The sequence below is a fragment of the Vombatus ursinus genome, unplaced genomic scaffold (genome assembly GCF_900497805.2).
Source record: "Vombatus ursinus unplaced genomic scaffold, bare-nosed wombat genome assembly UNPS02014798.1, whole genome shotgun sequence".
Lineage (NCBI taxonomy): Eukaryota > Metazoa > Chordata > Mammalia > Diprotodontia > Vombatidae > Vombatus > Vombatus ursinus.
Window position 1 is genome coordinate 51359244 of NW_020954576.1, and position 22485 is coordinate 51381728.

At 37.9% G+C, this 22485-nt stretch overlaps 1 protein-coding gene across 1 annotated transcript in view; it reads right to left on the minus strand.

Annotated features, from left to right (window-relative positions):
* The window catches only part of LOC114049425 (olfactory receptor 10R2-like), a 27007-nt gene extending 6596 nt beyond the window's left edge, over positions 1-20411 (minus strand). The window contains exons 1-2 of the mRNA XM_027870687.1: positions 20376-20411; positions 15232-16172 (exon numbers count right to left, since the gene is read on the minus strand). Coding sequence (XP_027726488.1) covers positions 15232-16172; positions 20376-20411 — 977 coding nt within the window. The remainder of the gene's footprint in view (positions 1-15231; positions 16173-20375) is intronic.
* Between the last annotated feature and the right edge of the window lie 2074 nt (positions 20412-22485).

The following is a 22485-nucleotide window of genomic DNA, read 5'->3' on the forward strand; positions in this document are numbered from 1 at the left end:
AAAGAAAGAAAGAAAGAAAGAAAGAAAGAAAGAAAGAAAGAAAGAAAGAAAGTTAGTTTTGCTGCAGGGAAGATGGGAAGGGCCCAAAATCCTAAGAGTTTAGTAATAGGGCAGATGTCAAGACCCAGAGGTCCTTAGGTTATATAAGTTAATAAGTTGACAGTGATAGCAGACTGCAGGGCACAGTGGTAGGCAGGCATGAAGGCCTGACAGATTTAATGGGTTCTGAGATAACCTATACTTCAGGGAGGAGGAGAAGGGGAAGGTAGCAAAAGGACTAGGGTAATCCCAGTAGTGGTGATTCTGCCTACTGCTCAGTCTTCCAGTATGGCCCAGCCTAGGAGAGAGGAAGACAAAGAAGACAGGGGATCCTGGGTGGTGGTGGCTTTCTCCTCCAAGAATAGGCTTTTGCTTTTACTTATAAATTCTATAGCATTGTTGGTTTCTAATTTATCAAGTTTTTCCTCTAATTATCAATGTACTCCTTGATTCATACATCAGGATTTCCTCTTTTGTTCCTTATTTTCAGGTGTTGGTTTTCTAATTTTTAAATTTTATATTCAGTTAATTAACATATCATAATAATATTATTTTCTATTCAATTGATTTATATTCAATTTATTTGATATTTATGTTCATTTTTGTTAATGTTTTTAGCAGTATAATTATTTTTTCCACTAAAGATTGCTTCAACTACAAATCAGAAAATCTAGTAGCTAGATTTCTTTCAAAAGCTGATTACATAAAGTTGACACAAAGTAAATCACTAGTGATCTCTTGGTTTATTGACTGTTATTGCTCTCTCCCTACACTACAGAACAATCCTTCTTCATTTCACCTTGAGATACCAGTCAAATAGTTGAATGTAACTTTATATTGAAGAAAATAGAGATGCATTTTTAAAAATGGGTGGAGTTAGCTTTGTGAATAAGAAGGCTCCATAAGTTAACAAATTTAAGAACTCCTTAAGGATTTAAACAGTGACAGGTTTGTTGGAACGTAAGAACTTTTTTTTAATTAATAAATTTATTTATTTTTAGTTTTCAACATTTACTTCCACAAGATTTTGAGTCCCAAATTTTCACCCCATCTCACCACTCCCTGCACCCCAAGATGGCATGCATTCTGAATACCCCTTCCCCTAATCTGCCCTCTCTTCTATCTCTCCCCTCCCTTCTCTTATCCCCTTCCCCTTCTATTATCCTGTTGGGCAGGATAGATTTCTGTATCCCTTTTCCTGTATTACTTATTTCCCAGTTGCATGTGAAACATTTTTTTTAACCATGTATTTTTAAAACTTTGGGTTCCAAATTTTCTTTCTTCCTCCCTCCCCACCCACCCTCATTGAAAAGGCAAGCAACTCAATATAGGTTATACATGTGCAGTTATGCAAAACACTTCCATAGTAGACATGCTGTGAAAAACTACCTCTATTTCCCTTAATCCTATCCTGCCCCCCCATTTATTCTATTCTTTCTTTTCACCCTGTCCCTCCTCAGAAGTAGTTGCTTCTGATTACCCCCTTTCCCAATCTGCCCTCCTCTCTATCATCTCCCTATTCTCTTGTCCCCTTCCCCCCCCCACTTTCCTGTAGGGTAAGACAGATTTCCATACCCAATTGAGTGTGTATGTTATTCCCTCCTTAGGTCAAATCCTATGAGAATAAAATTCACTCATTCCCTCTCACCTTCCCCCATTTCCCCTCCACTGTAAGAGCCTTTTCTTTTCTGTTTTTTATGAGATAATTTACCCCGTTCTACCTCTCCCTTTCTCCTTCTCCTAGTATAATCCTCTCTCACCCCTTAGTTTTATTCTCCAGATATCACCCTTTCATCTTCAACTCACCCTCTGCCTTCTATCTATTTATCTATCTATATCTATATCTACATACATATATATATAATATATATATACATGCATATAATTTTTTCCCTCCAACTACCCTAATACTGACAAAGGTCTCATGTGTTATAAATATCATCTTTCCATGCAGGAATGTAAACAGTTCAACCTTAATAAGTCTCTTATGATTTCTCTTTCCTGTTTACCTCTTCATGCTTCTCTTGAGTCTTATATTTGAAAGTCGAATTTTCTATTCAGCTCTGATCTTATCATCAAGAATCCTTGCAAGTCTCCTATTTCACTGAATGACCATCTTTCCCCCAAAGGGTTAACTCAGTTTTGCTGGTTAAGTGATTCTTGGTTGTAATCCTATCTCCTTTGCCCTCTGGAATATTATATTCCATGCCCTGTGGTCCTTTAATGCAGAAGCTGCTAAATCTTGTGTTATCCTGATTGTGTTTCCACAATACTTGAATTGTTTCTTTCTGGCTGTTGTAATATTTTTTTCCTTGACCTGGGAACTCTGGAAGTTAGCTCCAATATTCCTAGGAGTTTTCCTTTGGAAATCCCTTTCAGGAGGAGAACGGTGGATTCTTCCAATTTCTATTTTGGCCTCTGGTTCTAAAATATCAGGATAGTTTTCCTGGATAATTTCTTGAAAGATGATGTCTAGGCTCTTTTTTTTGATCATGGCTTTCAGATAGTCCAATAATTTCTAAATTCTCTCTCCTGGATCTATTTTCCAGGTCAGTTGTTTTTCCTATGAGATATTTCACATTGTTTTCTAATTTTTCATTCTTCTGTATTTATTTTATAGTGTCTTGATTTCTCATAAAGTCACTAGCTTCCAATTTCTCTATTCTAATTTTTAAGGAAGTATTTTCTTCGGTAAACTTTTGTACTTCCTTTTCCATTTGGCCAATTTTGCTTTTTAGGACATTCTACTCCTCATTGGCTTTTTGGACCTCTTTTGCCATTTGGGTTAGGCTATTTTTTAAGGTGTTATTTTCTTCAGTATTTTTTTGGGTCTCCTTTAGCAAGCTGTTGACTTGTTTTTCAAGATTTTCTTGCATCACTTTCATTTGTCTTCCCAGTTTTTCCTCTATGTCTCTTACTTGCTTCTCAAAATCCCTTTTGAGCTCATCCATGGCCTGGGACCAATTCATATATTTCTTGGAGGCTTTGGATGTAGGAGCTTTGACTTTGTTGTCTTCTTCTAGTTGTATGTTTTGATCTTCTTTGTCACCTAAGTAAGATAATATAGTCTGACTCTTTTGCGCTGCTTACTCATGATCCCAGCCAATTACTTGATTTTTAAACTCTTTGTTAAGATAAGAGTCTGCTTCCAATGTGGAGAATGTACTGTCCCAAGCTTCAGGGGTTTGTACAGCTGTTTTCAGAGGTACTTCTAGGGACCTGTAAATTTTCAGTTCTTCCAAGGTGGTATGATAAGGCGTGGGCTGTTTCCTCTCCACTGCCACAACAAGCTCCACCATGCCAGCACTCCTCCTTGCCCCAGGACCACTCCTCAGAACTGTGACCCAGATCCAAGCTTGGGCAAAGCAAGAGACTCCTGCCTTAGCACTGGCAGAGAGATCCCTGCAATCCCCCTCTGATCAGCCACTTGATTCCCCCTCAGTCTGTGGGCCAGAAGCTCAGGAAACAGCCTCTGTCCCGGGCTGCCCTCAGGACTTGCCGCTGAGACCTAGCTCCTCTTTCAATGCAGTCACAGAGTTTTCCCACTGACCTTCCAAGTTGTCTTCATGGGTTGAGAAGCCTGGAAAATTCCACAGCTGCCAGTGATTCAGCCCTCTGAGGCCTGCTCCAGGATTGCAGTGACCTGTGCGCCCACGCCAAACTGTGCTCCTCTCCCCCAGCACGATATAACTTTCTGATCAATGATCTAGGTTGTCTTGGGCTGGAAATTTGTTTCATTCTGTCTTTTTGTGGGTTCTGCTGCTTTAGAATTTTTTTTTGCTGCATCTTTTTTTTATTAATTTATTTTGATTTATCAATAATCACTTCCATATGCTTTTGAGTTTAAAATTTTTCTCCCCCTTCCACCCCAACGCCCTCCCCAAGATGGCACACAATCTCATATAGGCTATACATTTACATTCATATTAAACATATTTTCACATTAGTGATGTTGTAAGTAGAAATTAAAACCAATAGGAGGAACCATCAGAAAGAGGAAACAAAACTCAACAGAAGAGAAAAAAAAACAATTCGGCTTCCATAGTTCTTTGTTTGAGTGTGGATAGTATTTTCCATCACAAGGCCTCTGGAGATGTCTTAAATCCTTGTATTGCCAGGAAGGGTTATAGAACTTGTTTAGAGTCATTTTTTATAAGTATTTGGAGGGGTTTGGGGGAGAGTTCAAGCAAGTCACTGCTTTCACTCTGCTATCTTGGCTCTGCCCCAGAATATAAGAACTTTATAATGGCTAAGTCATTCATTGTCTCTGCCTTCAACAAAATCATTTGATAACTAAACAGTTCTTCCTCTCCCTGAATTCAAACAGATACAATCACACCTCATTTTATTGTGCTTTGTTTTATTGCATTTCACAGATACTGTCAGGTTTTGTTTGTTTGTTTTTAACAAATTGAAGATTTGTAAAAACCCTGCATTGGTGTCATTTTTTCCAACAGCTTGTGCTCACACCGTGTCTGTCACATTTTGGCCATTCTTGCAATATTTCAAACTTATGCATTACTGCTATAACTGCTTTGGTGATCCGTGATCAATGATCTTTGAAATTATTATTGTAATTGTTTTGGGGTGCCAAAAACTATGCCCATATAAAACAACTAACTAATTAATAAATGTGTGTCTTCTGACTGCTCTGCTGAATGCTGTTCCCCATCTCTCTCCTTCTCCTCAGGCCTACCTTTTCCATGTGAAACAACAATATTGAAGAATTTACATAAATTTGGTTGATAAAACAATGTCAGGGTTTGAGAGGATTGACTTCAATTTGGAAAGTTTTATTGTGGGTAAAATGTTATCAAACATCATTGTATGATTACAGAGAAATCTTCCATGGAAAGAAGAGTCAATAAATTCAGCAAACTTCATCATTATCAATAATTTGCCACAACCATGCCAACCTTCAGCAACTACCACCCTCATCAGTCATCAGCCATCAACATCAAGGCAAGATATTCCATTAGCAAAAAGATCATACCTCGCTGAAGTCTCAGATGATAGTTAGTGGGGTTTTTTTTTTTTACCAATAAGGTATTTTTTAATTAAGGTATGTACATATTTAAGATATGATATCATTGCACAGTTAATAGGCTAGAATATAGTGTATATATGACTTCTTATTTGCACTGGGAAACCAAAAACTTTGTGTAATCTGTTTTATTACAATATTTGCTTTACTGTGGTGGTCTGGAACTGAACCCACAATATCTCCAAGGTATGTCTGTACATTGGAGAGACTGGAAATCATAGCAATGCAAATCTAACCATAACCCTAACTCTAATTCCACTACAGTTCTGTGGAACTTAGGGGCTTTCATAAAACAAACATGCTGACAAGGAATACTAAGAACAATACACCTTCATTACAGACACATTTTAAGACATACAAATAAAAGTATGAGATTTAACTTGAGATAGCCAGAAGCATGAGGTGGTGAGGCCAAGGGAGGAGGGCTTCTGGGAAAAGAATATATTTCTGTATGTCAGTCACCAGAAGAATAAGGATACAACTGTGTCCCAATCACCGAATGGGTTTTGTCAGATTTTGGGTGCAATGATATTGAGCACAGAAGAAGCAGAAGGTTGTTGATGAGGGTAAGCAGGTCTGATCACGTCACTTACTACTCAATTAAGTCCACTGGCTCCCTATCACCTCCAGGATCAAATATAAAATCCTCTTTTGAACATTCAAAGTCCTATATAATCTATCCCATCCTCCTTTCTAGTTTTCTAGTCTTCTTACACTTACCATCCCCCAACACTTTCCCTCCCTTCTCTTGTACCCTATCCGCACCCTCCCCACATTCTCTGTTGTATTTCTTGGATGAATCATTCCATTTTCTAAATCTCAGCATTTTCACTTCTTGTCCCCCCTGCCTGGAATTCTCTCCCTCCTCCCACCTATTTCCTGACTTCACTGATTTCCTTCAAGTCACAGCTAAAATCCCACCTTCTACAGGAAGCCTTTCTTAATCCCTCTCAATTCTAGTGCCTTCCCTCTGTTGAATCCTGAATATATCTTGTTTTTACACAGCTGTTTGTATGTTGCCTCCTCCATTAGACTTTGAAGTCCATGAGAACAAGGACTATTTTTTGTCTTTTGTTGTATCCCCTGCACTTACCCCAGTGCCTGGAACACAGCAAGTGCTTAATAAATGTTGATTTGATGAATTTCCTAAACATTTAGCATTCCTCTTAGGTCAATATTTTTTCTGTCCTTATACTGTTCAGCAAAACAGGCAAAGCTAGGTGATACTACAGCAAGGGGCAAGACTTCTCTCAGGCATAATTTTTAATGGGACATTCAGGGGATAAAAAAAATAGGATGAGCTATGAGGCCACTCCATGTAAAGCATAGGGTGGGTAGTTTTTCATGTGAGATTCAGTTCTAGAGAGTTCCAGAAAGGGGGAAAGACAAGGGTGGTAGGAAAGAAGAAATGGGGTATGTCCAGAGCAGAGGCAGCTGGACACACAGGATCTATGTGGATGGCAGAGGGCAGAGCTTTCTCTGGATTACCATCACCATCCACTTACCTGTAGCAGGTACCATAATATCACATCACAGATTAGAAAACATAGACCTATGGGTTTTTCTTCTTGGCTCATGCTTCCTCATTTTCGCTGATTTCAAGGCTCAGCTTGCTTTGTCTGGACTGACCTGTCTCAGACCTGTTTGGCACACCTCAAATTCTCTCTCCTCACTCCCTTCCATTCAGTATACACAGAGAGTATGCTGCCTCCACCGCAAACTCTCTGTCGATGTACACTTGACCCCAAAGCTGAAGTAGTGGATACAGTGCTAGGCCAGGAGTTGGGAACACCTGAGTTCAAATCCAGCCTCACACACTTACTAGCTATCTGACCCAAAACAAGTCAATTGACTTCTGTCTGCCTCAATTTCCTCAACTGTAAAGTGAGAAGGATAATAGCACCTACCTCCTAGGGTTGTTGTGAGGATCAAATGAGATAATGTTTATGAAAAGGTTAACATAACGCCTGACTCATAGTAAGCCCTTAGTAAATTTTGGCTCCTTCTCCCTGCTCACCAACACCCAACACTTTCCAGTTCTGGAACCATGATTTGTGATCAAATAAACTCTGCCACTGTGGCTAAATTGCTTGTGTCCATCTATTCACATGAGATCCACTCACCATTCCTCCAATATTAGAGTGCAAGTGTATGACTGCGACTCTCATAAATCACTCTGCACATGTAAATTATAATTCTTGTTAAAGGTATAAAAGGTAAGCTTCACTGATGATCAAGAACTGTTCTTATGAGGAAGGAAACAAGCATTTATTAAGTGCCTAATATGTGCTAAGCATTTTACAAGTATTATTGCATCTGATTCTCACAACAACCCTGGTAGGTAGGTACTATTATTATCCCCATTTTACAATCAAGGAAACTGTGGCAGAGAGAGGTTGAGTGACTTGGCCAGGATCACACAGCTAGCTGGTGTGTGAAGCTCGATTTGAATTCAGGTCTCCCTCACTCCAAGCCAAGCACTCTGTCCACTGCACTACCCACTTGACTAATGGTGGTTCTTCTAAGAAGTCACTAATTTCAGAATGAAAAGGGTAAACAGAAAGAATTGCAATTCCTGGATCATAGTAAGCTAAAAACTAAGGTAAAGAAGACATCAGCAGAGTCAGTGTGGAAGGATCTGAAGTCTAGAAGATTTGTCTGTGGGATTCCTTAAGGAAATGTCCTCACACAGACAGGCATAAGACCCAATGCAAAGAGAATTTTGACTCCTCTTAATCCATTTCCACCCCTCCTCTCAACCTTTATAACTTCCTAGAAAGATATCCATTAGTTGCTTGTCAAAGCTACACCTGTTTCTGGGTAAAGCTCTACATTCTCATCATCACAATTATACATTATATTAGAAAAGTGCTCTGTGGGGTTCAAAATGATTGGACGTTTGCACCAAATAGTCTAGTTGAACTAAGAGCTAGAAAGAATGATCTGGTGCCATGGACAAAACAACAACAACTAAAGTATAAATGGGCAGCCTCTTCATCCTGTTGCAGTCCATCTCCCTACTCTAATTAGCTAATAGTTCTACCTAGTACTATCCTCTTTTCTTACAACACAAGGAACTGGGGCTGGTTGTTCCAAAACTGAGATTGACAATACTGGTCATGCCAACCTGTGGCTGGATTTTAATTTTTACAATAAGCAGTATCTTTAATATGGTTCATTTCTTTTGCTTACTCATTTCTTTGGTCTCTTTTTTTAAAAATAGTTTTTGAGGATTTGTAGGAATTCTGATAATTAGATATTTTCTCTCTCATGTTAATTTGGTAAATAACCATGTGATACATTGTCACATCTTTTTTTTTTGGTTGTTGTTACATTGACTCATAATGTAAATACTCCATTTTTAAATTTCACTGGTCACAGGTTTATACCCTGCTTGGACAACTAAAATGTAAGGTTCTTAAGATCAGGGAACATTTCCTATACTTCTCTGAACCTCTCATAATGTCTTATACCTTGTAGATATTAAAAAAAAACATATTATGAAACAGGCACCTGGACCATGAATAGGTAAACTTGTTTGACTTGAAATCTTCATCACTAGAGATAATCCCCACATCAGTGAGATAGATTCCATATTTCTTGGAGTATTACAGTTTTGTAAACCTTAAGGTACCATATAAATGTTAGTTTCATTATTTAACTTCGGATACATTTTCTTCTTCTGAATTACCTTGTAATTTAGAATTTACCTTGTATCTTTTTCTGGCTCTTGGGTTTCATTTGAAATTAGAATCATCTTCACAGGGTCATGGGGCTTATAAATTTAGAGGTTGAGTCACGTCTACTCTCTTCATTGTATACAGAACTCTACTAATGTCCAGAGAGATTATCTGATAGGCCCAATGTCACACAAGTAGCAGAGGCAGAATTTGGGCACAAAATGTTAAACTCTCAATTAAGTGGTTTTTTTTTATTTTTGTTTTTGACACAGAGACAGATGAGAAGGAAGTCTAAGGTACACTATAAGTAGAAAAATGGATACATATAAATGTCATTTAATGGAGCCAGATTCCAACAGAGAGTGACTATCCCATTTCTGATCAAGAGCATATGCATCACCCTGACTGTCCTAATAGAAACTACAAGTATATTTATTGGCCATATGCCACCAAATTATAGAGAATATGACTGGGCTTACATCTAGAGTGTTGGCTCACATGAGGTCATGGAAGAAAAGAAGGTGCTGGAATGAAATCCCAGGAATTCTCAACTCCATACTTAATTCCTAACTCCACAATATATTCCAGACCCTGAGCTCAGCTCTGAGGGGTCATTTAATATTATGTTCCTTCTCTCCACTATGAATGGAACTGCACTTGAGCTGAGGGGTCCCTGTTCTTTCAGATGGGCTAAGATTCACTAATTTCAACCTCTTTCTTTCCAGTGAAGATGAGAACTGACTAGGACACAGATCTGACTGATGATGAACCATAATCACTCAATACCAGGATTCCAATACTGTGTAATATTCCCCATGTACACACTTGATAGGACCTAAAGTAGGGAGAAAAGAAAATAAGCAACATTCATGAACCCCCTAGGTTAGGGGCCATCCCTCTCTTGATTGTCTTAAGGATCTTTCTCAGGGTCTTTCCACAAACTCAACATTCATACAAAGGTCTCCTCCGAAAAGAGATGTTAAGACGTAGAGACATACTCACCTGGCTGGTCTGCTGCCCTGGCACAGGATACAGCTGTGACAGGCTGCATGGGGAAAGGAGAGGAGGCTGGAGAAGAAGTTATAGGAACAGAACAGTCTGAACTCATCTCCCCCTGGTACTATAATTTTCATTTCACCTTTCAGAAAACTGACACTGTGAGGGAGGGGGATATCTGGGACATCTCTAAGGAAAGAACAAACTTGTCCCATGTGAAAATCACTATCAGTAGTGACTCCTAATCAATTACAATCTCCCAAGGAATAATGGGAAACAGATGGAAGAGGAAACTTTCTGCATCTGTACTATCTAGGATTCAAGGTCAGTTTAGATCCCAAGGCTCAGCATATCTAAAGTACTGGGAGGCCCTTTGCTTCCTGGTCCTCAGAAATTAGGAGTTGAAAGTGTATGCCTCGTGTAGGGAATGTATTGAGTGGGCCTCAACCTAGGATTTCTTGAGATAAGGTTACTGGTCATCTGTAGAGGGTAAATTCAACCCAGCAAAGTCTTATATGAACTGATACAAAGCAAAGTGAGCAAAACCAGTAGAATATCGTACACAGAAACGGCAATATTATAAAGATGATTGGGGCAGCTAGGTGGCGCAGTGAATAGAGCACCTGCCCTGAAGTCAGGAGGACCTGAGTTCAAATCTGGCCTCAGACCAAACACTTGACACTTACTAGCTGTGTGACCCTGGGCAAGTCACTTAACCCCAGTTGCCAAAAAAAAAAAAAGATGATCAACTGTGAAAAAATTTGCTACTCTGATGAAGACAATGATCCAAGACAATTCCAAAGGACCTATGATGAAAAAATTTATCTCCCTCCAGAGAGAGAACTAATGAACTCCGAAGATTGAAGTATGCTTTTTAAACTTTCTTTATTTTTTTGTTTAGTGTGTATGTTTTATTTTGTACCATAGCTAATATGGAAATATACCTTGCAGTCCTCACATGTATAATTGATGTTACATTGCTTGCCATTTTAAGGACTGGCAAAGGGGCAGGTGGGAGGGAGAGAATGTAGAAATCAATTTTTTATGAATATTAAAAAATTTTACATCTTATTGAAAAATATTTCATGAAATAAATAAAAATATATTTTAAAAAGCAAAAATTCAATTCTTCCCAGCCCCCAAGTGCCTGATTACCTTCTTCAGGCACTCAGATTTTGAAACTATGATAGCCTAGCCCTCATGGTCTTAACTTAGTCATCATAGTACTCTAACATCAAGTGAACCCTATCACCTCATCATTCACCATCCTCTGGTGGAAATATTTCCAGTTCTCTTTCCCTTAATGTCCATGCTTCAGAGTCACTTGTTTTGAAAGGGAGAAAATGCCTATGTCTCTCTGTATTCTCATCCCTATCCACCTTAGTTCCAATGCCTCTACAATCCATATCATTTTCTGCCTTCCCATCCCAATGTATCCACTGGAAACCTCATATAATTGTTAACAATCTCTCCCTTGATATTAGGTTCCTTCACCCTCTTCTATGATCTTTGGATATCAGAAACCTGCCTCTCTCCCAAAGATGCTACATCCTTGGAAGTTCTCTCCAGGTTTATGAGCTCTTTTTCTTGCCCTCCTAAAGCATTGGCCAAAGAAGAAGAATAGGCATACTCCTTCCTCTGTTCTCTCACTTCCATATCTTGTCCACCTTTTTCACCTTTACCCAGAAGCTATATTTGTTCTGTATTGACAGTTGAGGGCAGGGGGCTAACAATGAGGAGAAGGGGGCAGGTAGCTGGACCTATACATAGATGAGAAATGAATGATGTCCACATCCCTGTTGTCCTATGGTGAATAGAACCTGTCTTCCTCCTCCTTTCCCTTTCACCCAGGACCATAGCTCTCTTTTCTCCTTCACCAACCACCCCCACCTAGTATCTTATACACAGGGCTGGTCCTTTAAGGGGTGAGATGTTATTTGATTTTCTACATTCCTTATTCCATACTTTCTCACCTCTTCTCAGGTGATCTACACTACTACCTTCCTCCCTCCCTCTCATCCTCCTAAATTTCTGAGGATCCAAAATTGACTCAATATATCCTTCCCCTCTCCTCCCATTGTTCTTTTATTTTTTTTTTATTTTTAGGCAATTGGGATTAAGTGACTTGCCCAGGGTCACACAACTAGTAAGTGTCAAGTGTTTGGTCTGAGGCTGGATTTGAACTCAGGTCTTCCTGAATCCAGGGCCAGTGCTCTATGCACTGCACCACCTAGCTGCCCCTATTCCCATTGTTCTTAATCTGGCAACTAAGAACTTTTAAAAAAATATATTTTAATAATTGTATTCCATATCATTGATTTCCTTTGCAATTCTCTATATATCTATATAATATTTATGTATTTTAAAATGTTATTATGGGAATGCTTCCATAGGCTTCATTATGCTGTCAAAGGGGTCCATGACATAAAAAAAAACAATTAAGACCTTCTGCTCTACTCAGAGGCCATCATTCCTCATGAAAAAGAAAACAAAATAACAAAAAAGTGGGGAGAGTATTTCATCAAAAGTAATTAACATGTCAACCAAGTCTTTAGCATATGCAATGTTCCAAACCCATAGGCCTCCACTTCTGTTTGAATAAAAGAGATATGCATTTCCTCAGTTTTTCTCCAGGATCAAGCTTGGTGATTAAAATTAAATAGCTTTATCTGGTTTTGAGAGGGGAAATTTGAGGTCCCACTAGAATAGTTTTACTGTCTGTTTCCTTCTGTAACTCATTTAATTTCTTTAAAAACTTCAATGCTCTACTGTTTGGTACATATGAAACAAGAATTTATTAAGCACTTACTATGTGCCAGGTACTGTGCGAAGCACTGGAGATGCAAACATAAGCACAAGGAAAGAAGGCCCCCCTGACTAGTATTGCTTTGGATGTTCAGAAATTCAGGAATAAGATCTGGAGAAGAATGAAGGCTAGTTTAAGTGCTTCCAAAAAATGGAGGGTCTAGGAGGAATTCATCAATGGGAGAAGGGAAGCCTGCTTTACAGAGAAATATCCAGAATAAGCAGGCTACATGTTTGATAGGTCTTTCAAGAACTAGGAGGCCATAGCTACTTAGGGAAGTTCTAGGTAAATAGAAAACTATTGCATTTTTTTTAAAAGTCAGAGTTAAATGATATAAAATTATAATAACCAGTCTTGTCCCCAAAGTGATATGAAAATTAACCTCCATTTATTTTTGGCAGAGTAAGAGAATGAGGGGCATGGAATATTTCATGTAATGATAGAATTTAATGGTATTTATATGTTTTTGTTTTATTTTTCTTCTTTCTTTTTATTTTTTGTTATAAGAGACAACTTTCTGGGAAAGGAAGGTGGAGGGCACTTTGGGAAATGAAGAATGATGTAAAAATACAAGGTAATAACAAAAGTTTAAATAATAAAGTGTGATTGCTGCAGATGTTTTAGTTTATTTTGGATATTCCCTTCTGTCTTTGACCTCTATTTGAGTCAAATGGCATGGACATTTTGCATATTTTAGCATAAATTCTACATATCTTAGAATGTTTGAATAATTCACAGAGTCACCAACAGTGTTAATGATCCTGTTTTCCTCTCACTCCCAAACCTTAACTATTTCCATCTTTTGGCACTCAAAAATTTGTTGACCAGGAGCTCAGTCCCTCTCTTTCTCCCATCTTCAATCTCTTTATACATACTGGTTCATTCCCTACTACATTTAAATATCCCTAAGTCTAAAAAAAAATATTTTATCTCTTTGAATGGATAGTCATCCTGCTAGTTAAGGCTCTGATTATCGGCTTGATAGAAAACTGTACAAGCTGGAAGAGTTGTGAGTTTGGGCAAATTATGACCTCCCTGGGCCTCAATTCCTCATCTCTAAAATAAGAGTGTGGGACTAAATTATATCTAAGGTGTCTTCCAGCTCTTTATGTATAACATATTATTTTGTGATAAATCAGGAATTCTCCATCAATGTGACTATGAAAGTTCAACTAGAACACCTAGCAATGACTTTGTTGCTACTATCTGACCTCTTCCCTCCAAACCCTCTACACAATACTCTGCTTGGGTTATCTGGTAGGTCCTTAGGACGTTCTCCCTCTGGCATGAGACTTGTGAAGCAGATTCAGAAACGACCATGATTCTTCAAAATATAAATTCCTTTAAGGCAAATACTCTTGTTTTTGTCTTTGTATTCTTGAGTTTCTGTCAGGAAAAGTCAAGGATGACCTACAGCAGGTCAGATGGCCCCCATATGGAGACTTTGTTGAGACAATGAGAACTGAATAGAATGAAAGGCATGGATGATTTATCATCTGCATCATTGGGGGAACCCCAAAATCAATGAGATCACAGGTCCATTAGAGTACCGATTATCCTAAGTATCTTAATTTTTTAATGGACTTGTGATTCAATCAGAAAAGGGATAGGCTTAAAAATGTTTTTTTTTTAATTTTAATTCCTAATTTGGGAATACTAAATGCTATTTAGAAGGTATAAACACTATCTTTTTCCCCCATACACATCAGCATCATTGTGTCCATACAAGGGCTGGATATCCAAGGAAAGTTCTACAATAAAATATGCCTTGCAATCTCCCACACTCATTCTCTGCTCTCTCACTGAAATTCACTTTAAAAACACTATCTCTCTATCCACTTTCTAGTCTTCTTAGAACCCAGGCTGACTTCCTAACACCTCTTCACACAAATGCTTTCTGCATCCTAGACCCCAATATACTGAAGTAAGGCCTAGATGACAGTGTATGTACCTGAATGTCCTTTCCCACAGTATGGGATGCCCTGTGGCAACACTTGGAACCACTCCACATGTCAAAGAGTGAGTTTTCCAATAATAAAAGAATCTTTTATGAAAAGGTCATTAACAGTCATATCTAAGAGTACACAATCTGTTGGTGAAAAGGCAGACTGAACTTTTCCTGAGCCTCAGAGAGAATTAACTGGGTGAACATTCTCCACCTCATCATTTAAACTCTTTCCTAATAATAACTGATATTTACAAACTTTAAAGTTTCCAAAGTGTTTTCAATATATTTTCTGATTTGAGCTTCACAACTAAACCATGAAGCAGAGACTATATGCATTATTGTCTCCATTTTACAGATGGGAAAATTGAGGCTTATGGTGGTTAAATGACTTGACTGTAGCAATCCAGTTAATGTAAGAGATAAGATCTAATCCAGGTCTTCCTGACCAAAATCAGCATTAGTTCTGCTACCCTATATTGCCTCATAATGCATGGCACCTTTTTTTCAGGCATTAAATCCTCCTGCCAACTCTCACAGATGGCATCCTAAAATGCTTTCTATGTACACACACTGTCATCAGAAAAATCCCTGCACCAATTTGAAAAGTATCCAGCCAATGGAATAGCACCTAACCAAAGGATATGGCCACATCTCTTCATGACATGATTATGTGTCTATAGTTGTGAAATGTTAAAATTATATGGTTTTATGGGGAAACTCTCCCCAGCTGATCACTTTCTGAATAGCTACCTGGACAGCTCTATTCCTGAGACTGTAAACCATGGGATTCAGCAAGGGGGTAATAATGGTATAAGTAACTGTTATCAACTGGTCTTTTACTGATGTCACCCGGGATGAGGGTCTCACGTAAACAAAGGATGCACAGCCATAGTGAACTACAACCACTGTTAGGTGGGAGATGCAGGTAGAAAAAGCCTTCCGTTTCCCCTCAGCTGATGGAATCTTCAAGATGGTGCTGACAATGAAGCCATAGGAAATGCAGATGAAAATTAATGGGACCATGAGCACAAAGACACTACAGATAAGTATGAATAGCTCATTGACATAAGTGACACCACAGGCAAGGTGAATAACAGGTGAAATGTCACAAAAATAGTGGTTGATCTTATTAGAGTTACATAAGGGCAAACTGAAGACCAAGGCTGTGACTAATATTGAGATGAAAAAGCCAGTCACCCCACAAGTGGTTACTAGTACTCTGCATGTCTGCCAGTTCATGAGGATGGGGTAGCGTAGAGGGTGGCAGATGGCAGCATAACGATCATAACCCATTACAACCAACAACAGGCAGTTTGTGGCTGCAAAGCCAAGGAAGAAGGACATCTGAACAGCACAGCTAGTAAAGGAAATGGTTCTGAGCAAAGACAGAAGATTGGTGAGCATCTTTGGCAGGATAACAAAGGTATAGCAGGTCTCAGACACAGAGAGAGCACCTAGGAAGAAGTACATGGGGGTATGGAGGCTATGTTCCAGGATGATGACAGTGACAATGGTGATGTTCCCAATCAGAATGACAAGATAGAGGAAAAGGAAGATAACAAAGAGCAAAAGCTGCATTTCTTGGAGGTTGGAAAAGCCCAGCAAGAGGAATTCAGTGACCATGGTTATGTTCTTAGGAAGCTGTCCCCAGGGAATGACCTGCAGAAAGGAGCAAGGGAGAAAGAGGCTGCTGAGTTTTATAGACTGAGGAAACTGAGGAACATTTATTCTGAATTATCTAGGAGATTGCTACTGCTTTGGGCTTGTTCAAGAGATATTTCAAGAAAAGAAAAGAAATGCAAGGAGAAGATTTAGAAGAAGGAGAAGTAGTTAGTAGTGAGTGAGTGGGATATAGACATAATTAAGTGAGAAGTTTAAGGCCCCTAAACATTTGACTACTCCCACTGACTGGACTTAGACTAAATACTTAAGGTGTTATATTTGGGATTTACTGAGACTTCGGAGGACTTCCCCAAGAGGATAAAGAATATTTGGGCTTAAATTTTTCACAAGCATTCAAAAGAACTTAGTTGGTAAGAGAGTTCCTGTGGTCTTAATGAAGGGACTTTCTTCCAGTTATGGAAACACTACTCATTGAGGCTTAATGGCTAGAGTGAGATAAAAGCAGATGAGCAGGTGGACTAGAGATTTAAAGGAGAGAAATTGGATGAGTATCAAAGGAGGGGGTCAAGAGCTAATACCCTGAAGGCCAGACCAGAAGATATGTCACCTGTTAACAGAGGGGGAAACGGAAATACAGTCAGCAGCAGCTCTTTTTTCCCTGCTTTCCCAAAGCTCAATAGTAACTTAAGCTTCAAGCCCTTGTCACAGCCTTTCATATCTTCTTTGCTTACATTTTAATTACTTGTTACTGCTAATAAATTCCATGACTATTATTATATATAATACATTCCATAACTATTAAGAGTGGTTTGACTCTCAGCCTATAAATTTGTGCCACGAGATGGAGAGATGAGAAGCTAGCCTATGGAAAAAGAGATTTCTTCATTCTTATTATGGAATGGAGGTCCAAGACAACCAGTGGGTGGATAAGATGGCATCATCCACATGAAAGATGCTGGAGGCCTTGCTTGTGAGATCCTGGAATGTAATAGACCTTGTCCTCAGAGAACGGATCTAGAACAATTACGTAACACTAGGAATAAAGTCTAAGATTATCCCACCCCATCCCCACATCTTTGGTGTCTTTCCCTGACTCAGATATTTTAAGAATTTAAAATGCTATTAAAATCATGTCACCTCCAGCACTGATAACTTCTTTCTACAATTGAGTTGGTCTAGGCTATCTGCTTTCCACATCATTGCTCTCTTCAGTGACACTTCTACTTCCTCCTTAATCATTTTTGATACTCTAGTGTTATAGTCCAAGTGTAGTAGCTCCTCCATACTTGAACTCCGTGTTTTGTTATATATCTACATCTACATATGTTTACACATATATGTACATATGTATATATTTGCAAATGTTGACATCTTTCATCCTTTTTCTTATCCTTACTGCTGCTTTAGCCTTAAATGCATTCAGGGTTATTTGCTTAGTTGGGTCTCTTGCCAAGGTTTTTCAAATAGGCTTTATCCTCCATTGCTTCTATTTTATAGAACAATCCTGTTCATAATTTTCCATGATCCTGTATTAGACCAGTTGATATTCTAAGCCAGTGATGTCCTTGGATGCCATATCTTGACAAAAAAAAAAGTATTTGTTCCCTAACATAGTTTTCCAGTTTCTGTGTTCTACTTGTAGCAATTGTGGCACTTCGGTTAAACTTCAACATGAAGTTATTTCAATAACTGTTGATTTCCTTTCCTCTATCTATATCACCTTTCTTATTATCAATAACTTGCTTAACAAGTCAGGTTGGAATCCTAGACAACAATTTGCCCAAAGGGCTATAAAAAGTGTTCACACTCTTTGACCCAGCAATACCTCTACTAGGCCTGTACCCCAAGGAAATCAAATTAAAAGAAAAAGGACCCCATATGTTCAAAAATATTTATAGCAGCTCTTTTTGTGGTGACAAAGAATTGTAAATTTAGAGGAAACCCATCAATTGGGGAATAGCTAAACAAATTATAGTATATGATTGTGATAGAATACTATTGTGCTATAAAAAATGATGAAGGGAATGGTTTTGGGGGAAAAAAACCTGGGAAGATTTATATGAATTGATGCAAAATGAAACAAGCAGTATTATGAAAATTAAAAAAAATAATCAACTGTGTAAGACTTAGTAATCCTGACCAATACAATGATCTCCCAGAACTTCAAGGACTCATGATGTAAAATGCTATATACCTTCAGATAGAGAACTGATGGACTCAGAGTACAGATTGGAGCAATTTTTCCCCTTTCTTTTTTTTTAAGAACATGGCAAACAAATGGAAATATATATATATACATTAATTCATATATTTTGTATTTCTTGCCTTCTCAAAGGGTGGAGGAGGGACTGGAAAAATAAAAAAATAATTTGGAACTGAAAATTAAAATTAAAATTTAGAAGGTCAAATTGGTGTTATTTTAGTTTCATATTATATTTTTAAAAGTTATTTTTCTCTGGATTTGTATTGATTTTGCTCTTTATGCTAATAAGTCAGTGAACTGACTGTATACTGACATGTAATTTAGAAATGACTTTCACATCGCTAATAAATCATTTCTTATCTGTTAAACTATAATCAATTTCATTATTCTGATGTTATTTTGGTGATCACCACATCTCTTTTTTTAGTGTATTTATGGTGCAATGTCATGAGACTGCCAAATAATCTACCAAATACTTGGTCTTTCTCATTCCTTATTCCTGAACAATATTTCTTCACATATTTTCCACTGTACTTCCTATTCCCATCTTTACAATGAAATCAATGATGATCAAAGCATATGTTAATTACATTTGAAATCTTTACCAATCTTTTCAAAGAATTTTTCTACTTCATCATTTGCTACAGATGTTAGTAGAGAAGAAGGATTTTTTTAAAATGAAAAAGGCACACAAATTAAATACCCTACATCTAATCTCTTCAATCTAGTTGCTGGTGCTTAAAATATAGATAATGGAAGAAAAACAGACTAGACAGTAACTTATAGTTATTCATTAAAGAATATTAAATTATTTAAATAAATTACTTTAACAAGGAAAGCATATTTGACTAGAATCAGCCTTTGTTAGCAAACAAATGATTTATTTAACAAACAAGGCATTATGGAAACCAGGGGTATTATCTCAAAAATAACGGTTACTCTAGTTTCAATTGCCATTCCCAAAGAGATTAAATATACTGATATTGTATCTTCAAGAAGCAATTAAGTCTTAGGGAGTTGCAATTTTACTTGTCATTTTGGAGATAGTTAACTCTAATGTCTGAAAAGAATATCAATTAAGGTAATAATAAAATACTAATAACTCCCTTCCTGGAAATCTGATTTTAATTATTAATCTTGCAAAGAAACATAATGAAGAGTATTCTTGAAAGACTTTGATTGTTATCATGAGGAAGCTAAATGATGGGATCGCGTTTCCAGAACTGAGAAGTTAGAAGTTTCAGTTATGGTTATAAGTGACTTGGGTCATGATATTCTTCATAAATGACAATGTAAATAAGTACTTATATTTCTGTTTTATTGTTGCTGTTGTTTTGTACCATTAATAAACTGTGTAGTCAAAAACCTTGATATTATAAGTCTAGAAATTTAGGGGACTTGAGAAAGAAAGATGAAGTACGTATTATAGGAAAAGAGGATTTTCTAGCATATATATTATTAAATTGACAGGGATGGAGCTCAAAGTTAACTAACTCATGAGAAGAGTGCTACAATTTGAGCATAATGAAAAAAGTTACATCAGAATCTAACCCTTGCTATTCTTTAATCAAAAAAATAATGCATTATGAACATTGGGATTCATACCAGGGATGTAAAAATGAATCAACATTAGAAAAACAAACAATATAGTGAATCATATCAAAACAAAAACATAGAGGTGGAGCTAAGATGGCCTAGTAAAGGCAGAGACTCACCTGAGCTCTCCTCCAAAACCCTCCAAATACCTTTATATAAAGACTCTAAAAAAATTTTTGAGCATCAGAACCCACAAAAAGGTGCAGTGAAATAATTTTCCAGGCCAAGACATCTTACAAAGTTGGCAGGAAAGGTCTGTTGCACCAGGGTGAGAGAGAAGCACAGTTCAGCACAGGCCATGCCAGCACAGACCAGGGACTAGCAAATCAGGAGCAGGCCTCCCAACAACTGAATCAGTGGCAGTAGTGGCTGTTTCCAGACCTCTCAGCCCACAGATTCCAAATACAACTTAGAAGGTGGGCAGAAAAGTTCTTTTGCACCTGGGTGAGAGTGGAGCACAATCCAGTGCAGGCCATGCCGGCATAGCTCCAGCCCCAGCAAACCAGGAAGAGGCTTTGGGAGTCAACGAATCAGCAGCACCAAGAACTGCTTCTGGAACTCTCAGTTCACAGATGATAAGGGGGTCAAACAATTGGTCAGAAGGAGATTACAAAGGTTTCTTTGCTGAAACTGGGGGCAGGACTCTGTTGCTTCAACCATGTTTGGATCCAGGCCACAGTGCCAGGTCATAGGCAAGGAAGAGCACTAGCATACCAGAACTTGCAGCTACAGTGGAGCAGGGATCCTCCTCACAGTTCCAGGGCAGAAAAGAGCACTTGTGATCATTCACAGACCAGAGCACAGGCCAGGAAAGTAGTAAACACCTCTCCTTAGACCATACCACCTCAGAAGAACTGAAAACTTACAGGTTCCAGATGTATTTCTGAAAACAGCTGCACAAAACCCCTGAAGCTTGTCCCCTGAAGGGACAGTGTTCCCTTCACTCTGGAAGTAGAGCCCAATTTTAACAAACAGTTAAAAATCGAGTTATAGACTGGGAAAATGAGCAATAACCTAGAAAACATACCAGTTCATATTCTGATCAGGAAAGCCAATACAAAGTCACAGAGAATAATTTTTCCAGCCCAAGGCAGCTTAAGAATATGGATAGAGAGGGAGGTAAGGTGCCTGGCCAGGAACACAGCACATTAGTAGTAGAGGCAGCAGTGCAAGCATAATAGCACCCAGTGCAAGTAAAGGACCTGAGAATGAGCACATGCTTGTGTACCAAGCAAGGAGCAAGTTCCAAAAGCTTAGCTGTGTGGCACTGAGCCCAGGAGCAGAGAGGGGATTCAGTTCTAGCCTTTGGCCCTGTATATAACCCTACTATAGAACAACCAGGGAAGAAAACAAAGACCAGAGAGCCCAGCTGTTTAGTGATTCTAAACCTGCAGAACTTTCCAGTGGGTGACAGTAACTGAGTCCAGTGGCAGTTTACTAAAACTTAACTGCATACAAATGCACAGACTCAAAGCTGGAGCAATGAACTTACAAAGCTTATACCAGAGGGGATATGAATACACCTCTCCCCAGATCACACCACCTTGGAAGTATGGCAAAACATATAAGTCCCCAAAATGAGCTGCTAAAACAGAACAAAAACATAAAAAGACAGAGCATCAAACCAGGTGAGCAGAGTCCCAAACTTACATAAAGTCCAAAGTCAAGAAGCAGGCTGGAAGAATGGGCAAATAAAAAAAATAAAATGACCAAAAAAAATCTATATGGTGACAAGAAAGCTCAAGAAACAAAACACAGAAAACAATGATGTGAAGAGATATACAGGCAAAACCTGAAAGAAAATGCAGATTGGACATAAACCCAACAATAATTCCTAGAAGAGCTAAACAAAGTGTTTTTACAAAAAAAAAAAAAGCAAAAAAGATTTTAAAAAACAAATAAGAGTAGTAGAATGAAAAGTAGAAAAAGCAATTAATTATGCAAGAAAGATATGAAGAGAAAACCAACAGTTTTGTAAAAGAGGCACAAATCATTAGTTAAGAAAATAATTCCTTAAAAATTAGAATTGACCAAATGGTAAAAGAAATACAAAACCTTACTGAAAAAAAGAATTGCTAAGGAGAGCCAAAGTAGAGAAAGATAACTATAGAACAATTCCCCTAATAAATAATAGTGCAAACATTTTAAGTACAATATTAGTAAAGTGATTACAACAGCATATTACAAAGATTATACTCTATGACCAGACTGGATTCACACCAGGAATGCAGGTCTGGTTGTATATTAAGAAAACTATATACATAATTGGCCATATCAATAACAAAAAAGCAACAAAATTTTTAGTATTATTTCAATGGATGCAGAAAAGGCTCTTGACAATACAACACTCATTCCTAATAAAAAAAACCACTAGAAAACATAGGAATAGAGCTTTCCTTAAGATTATAGGTAGTATCTAAAACCAAGAACAAGCATTGTCTCTAAGAGAGATAAGTAAGGAGCCTTTCCAATAAGATAAGGGGTGAAGTAAGGATGTCCATTAATACCATTATTGTTCAATAATGTGTTAGAAATGCTAGCTATAACAAT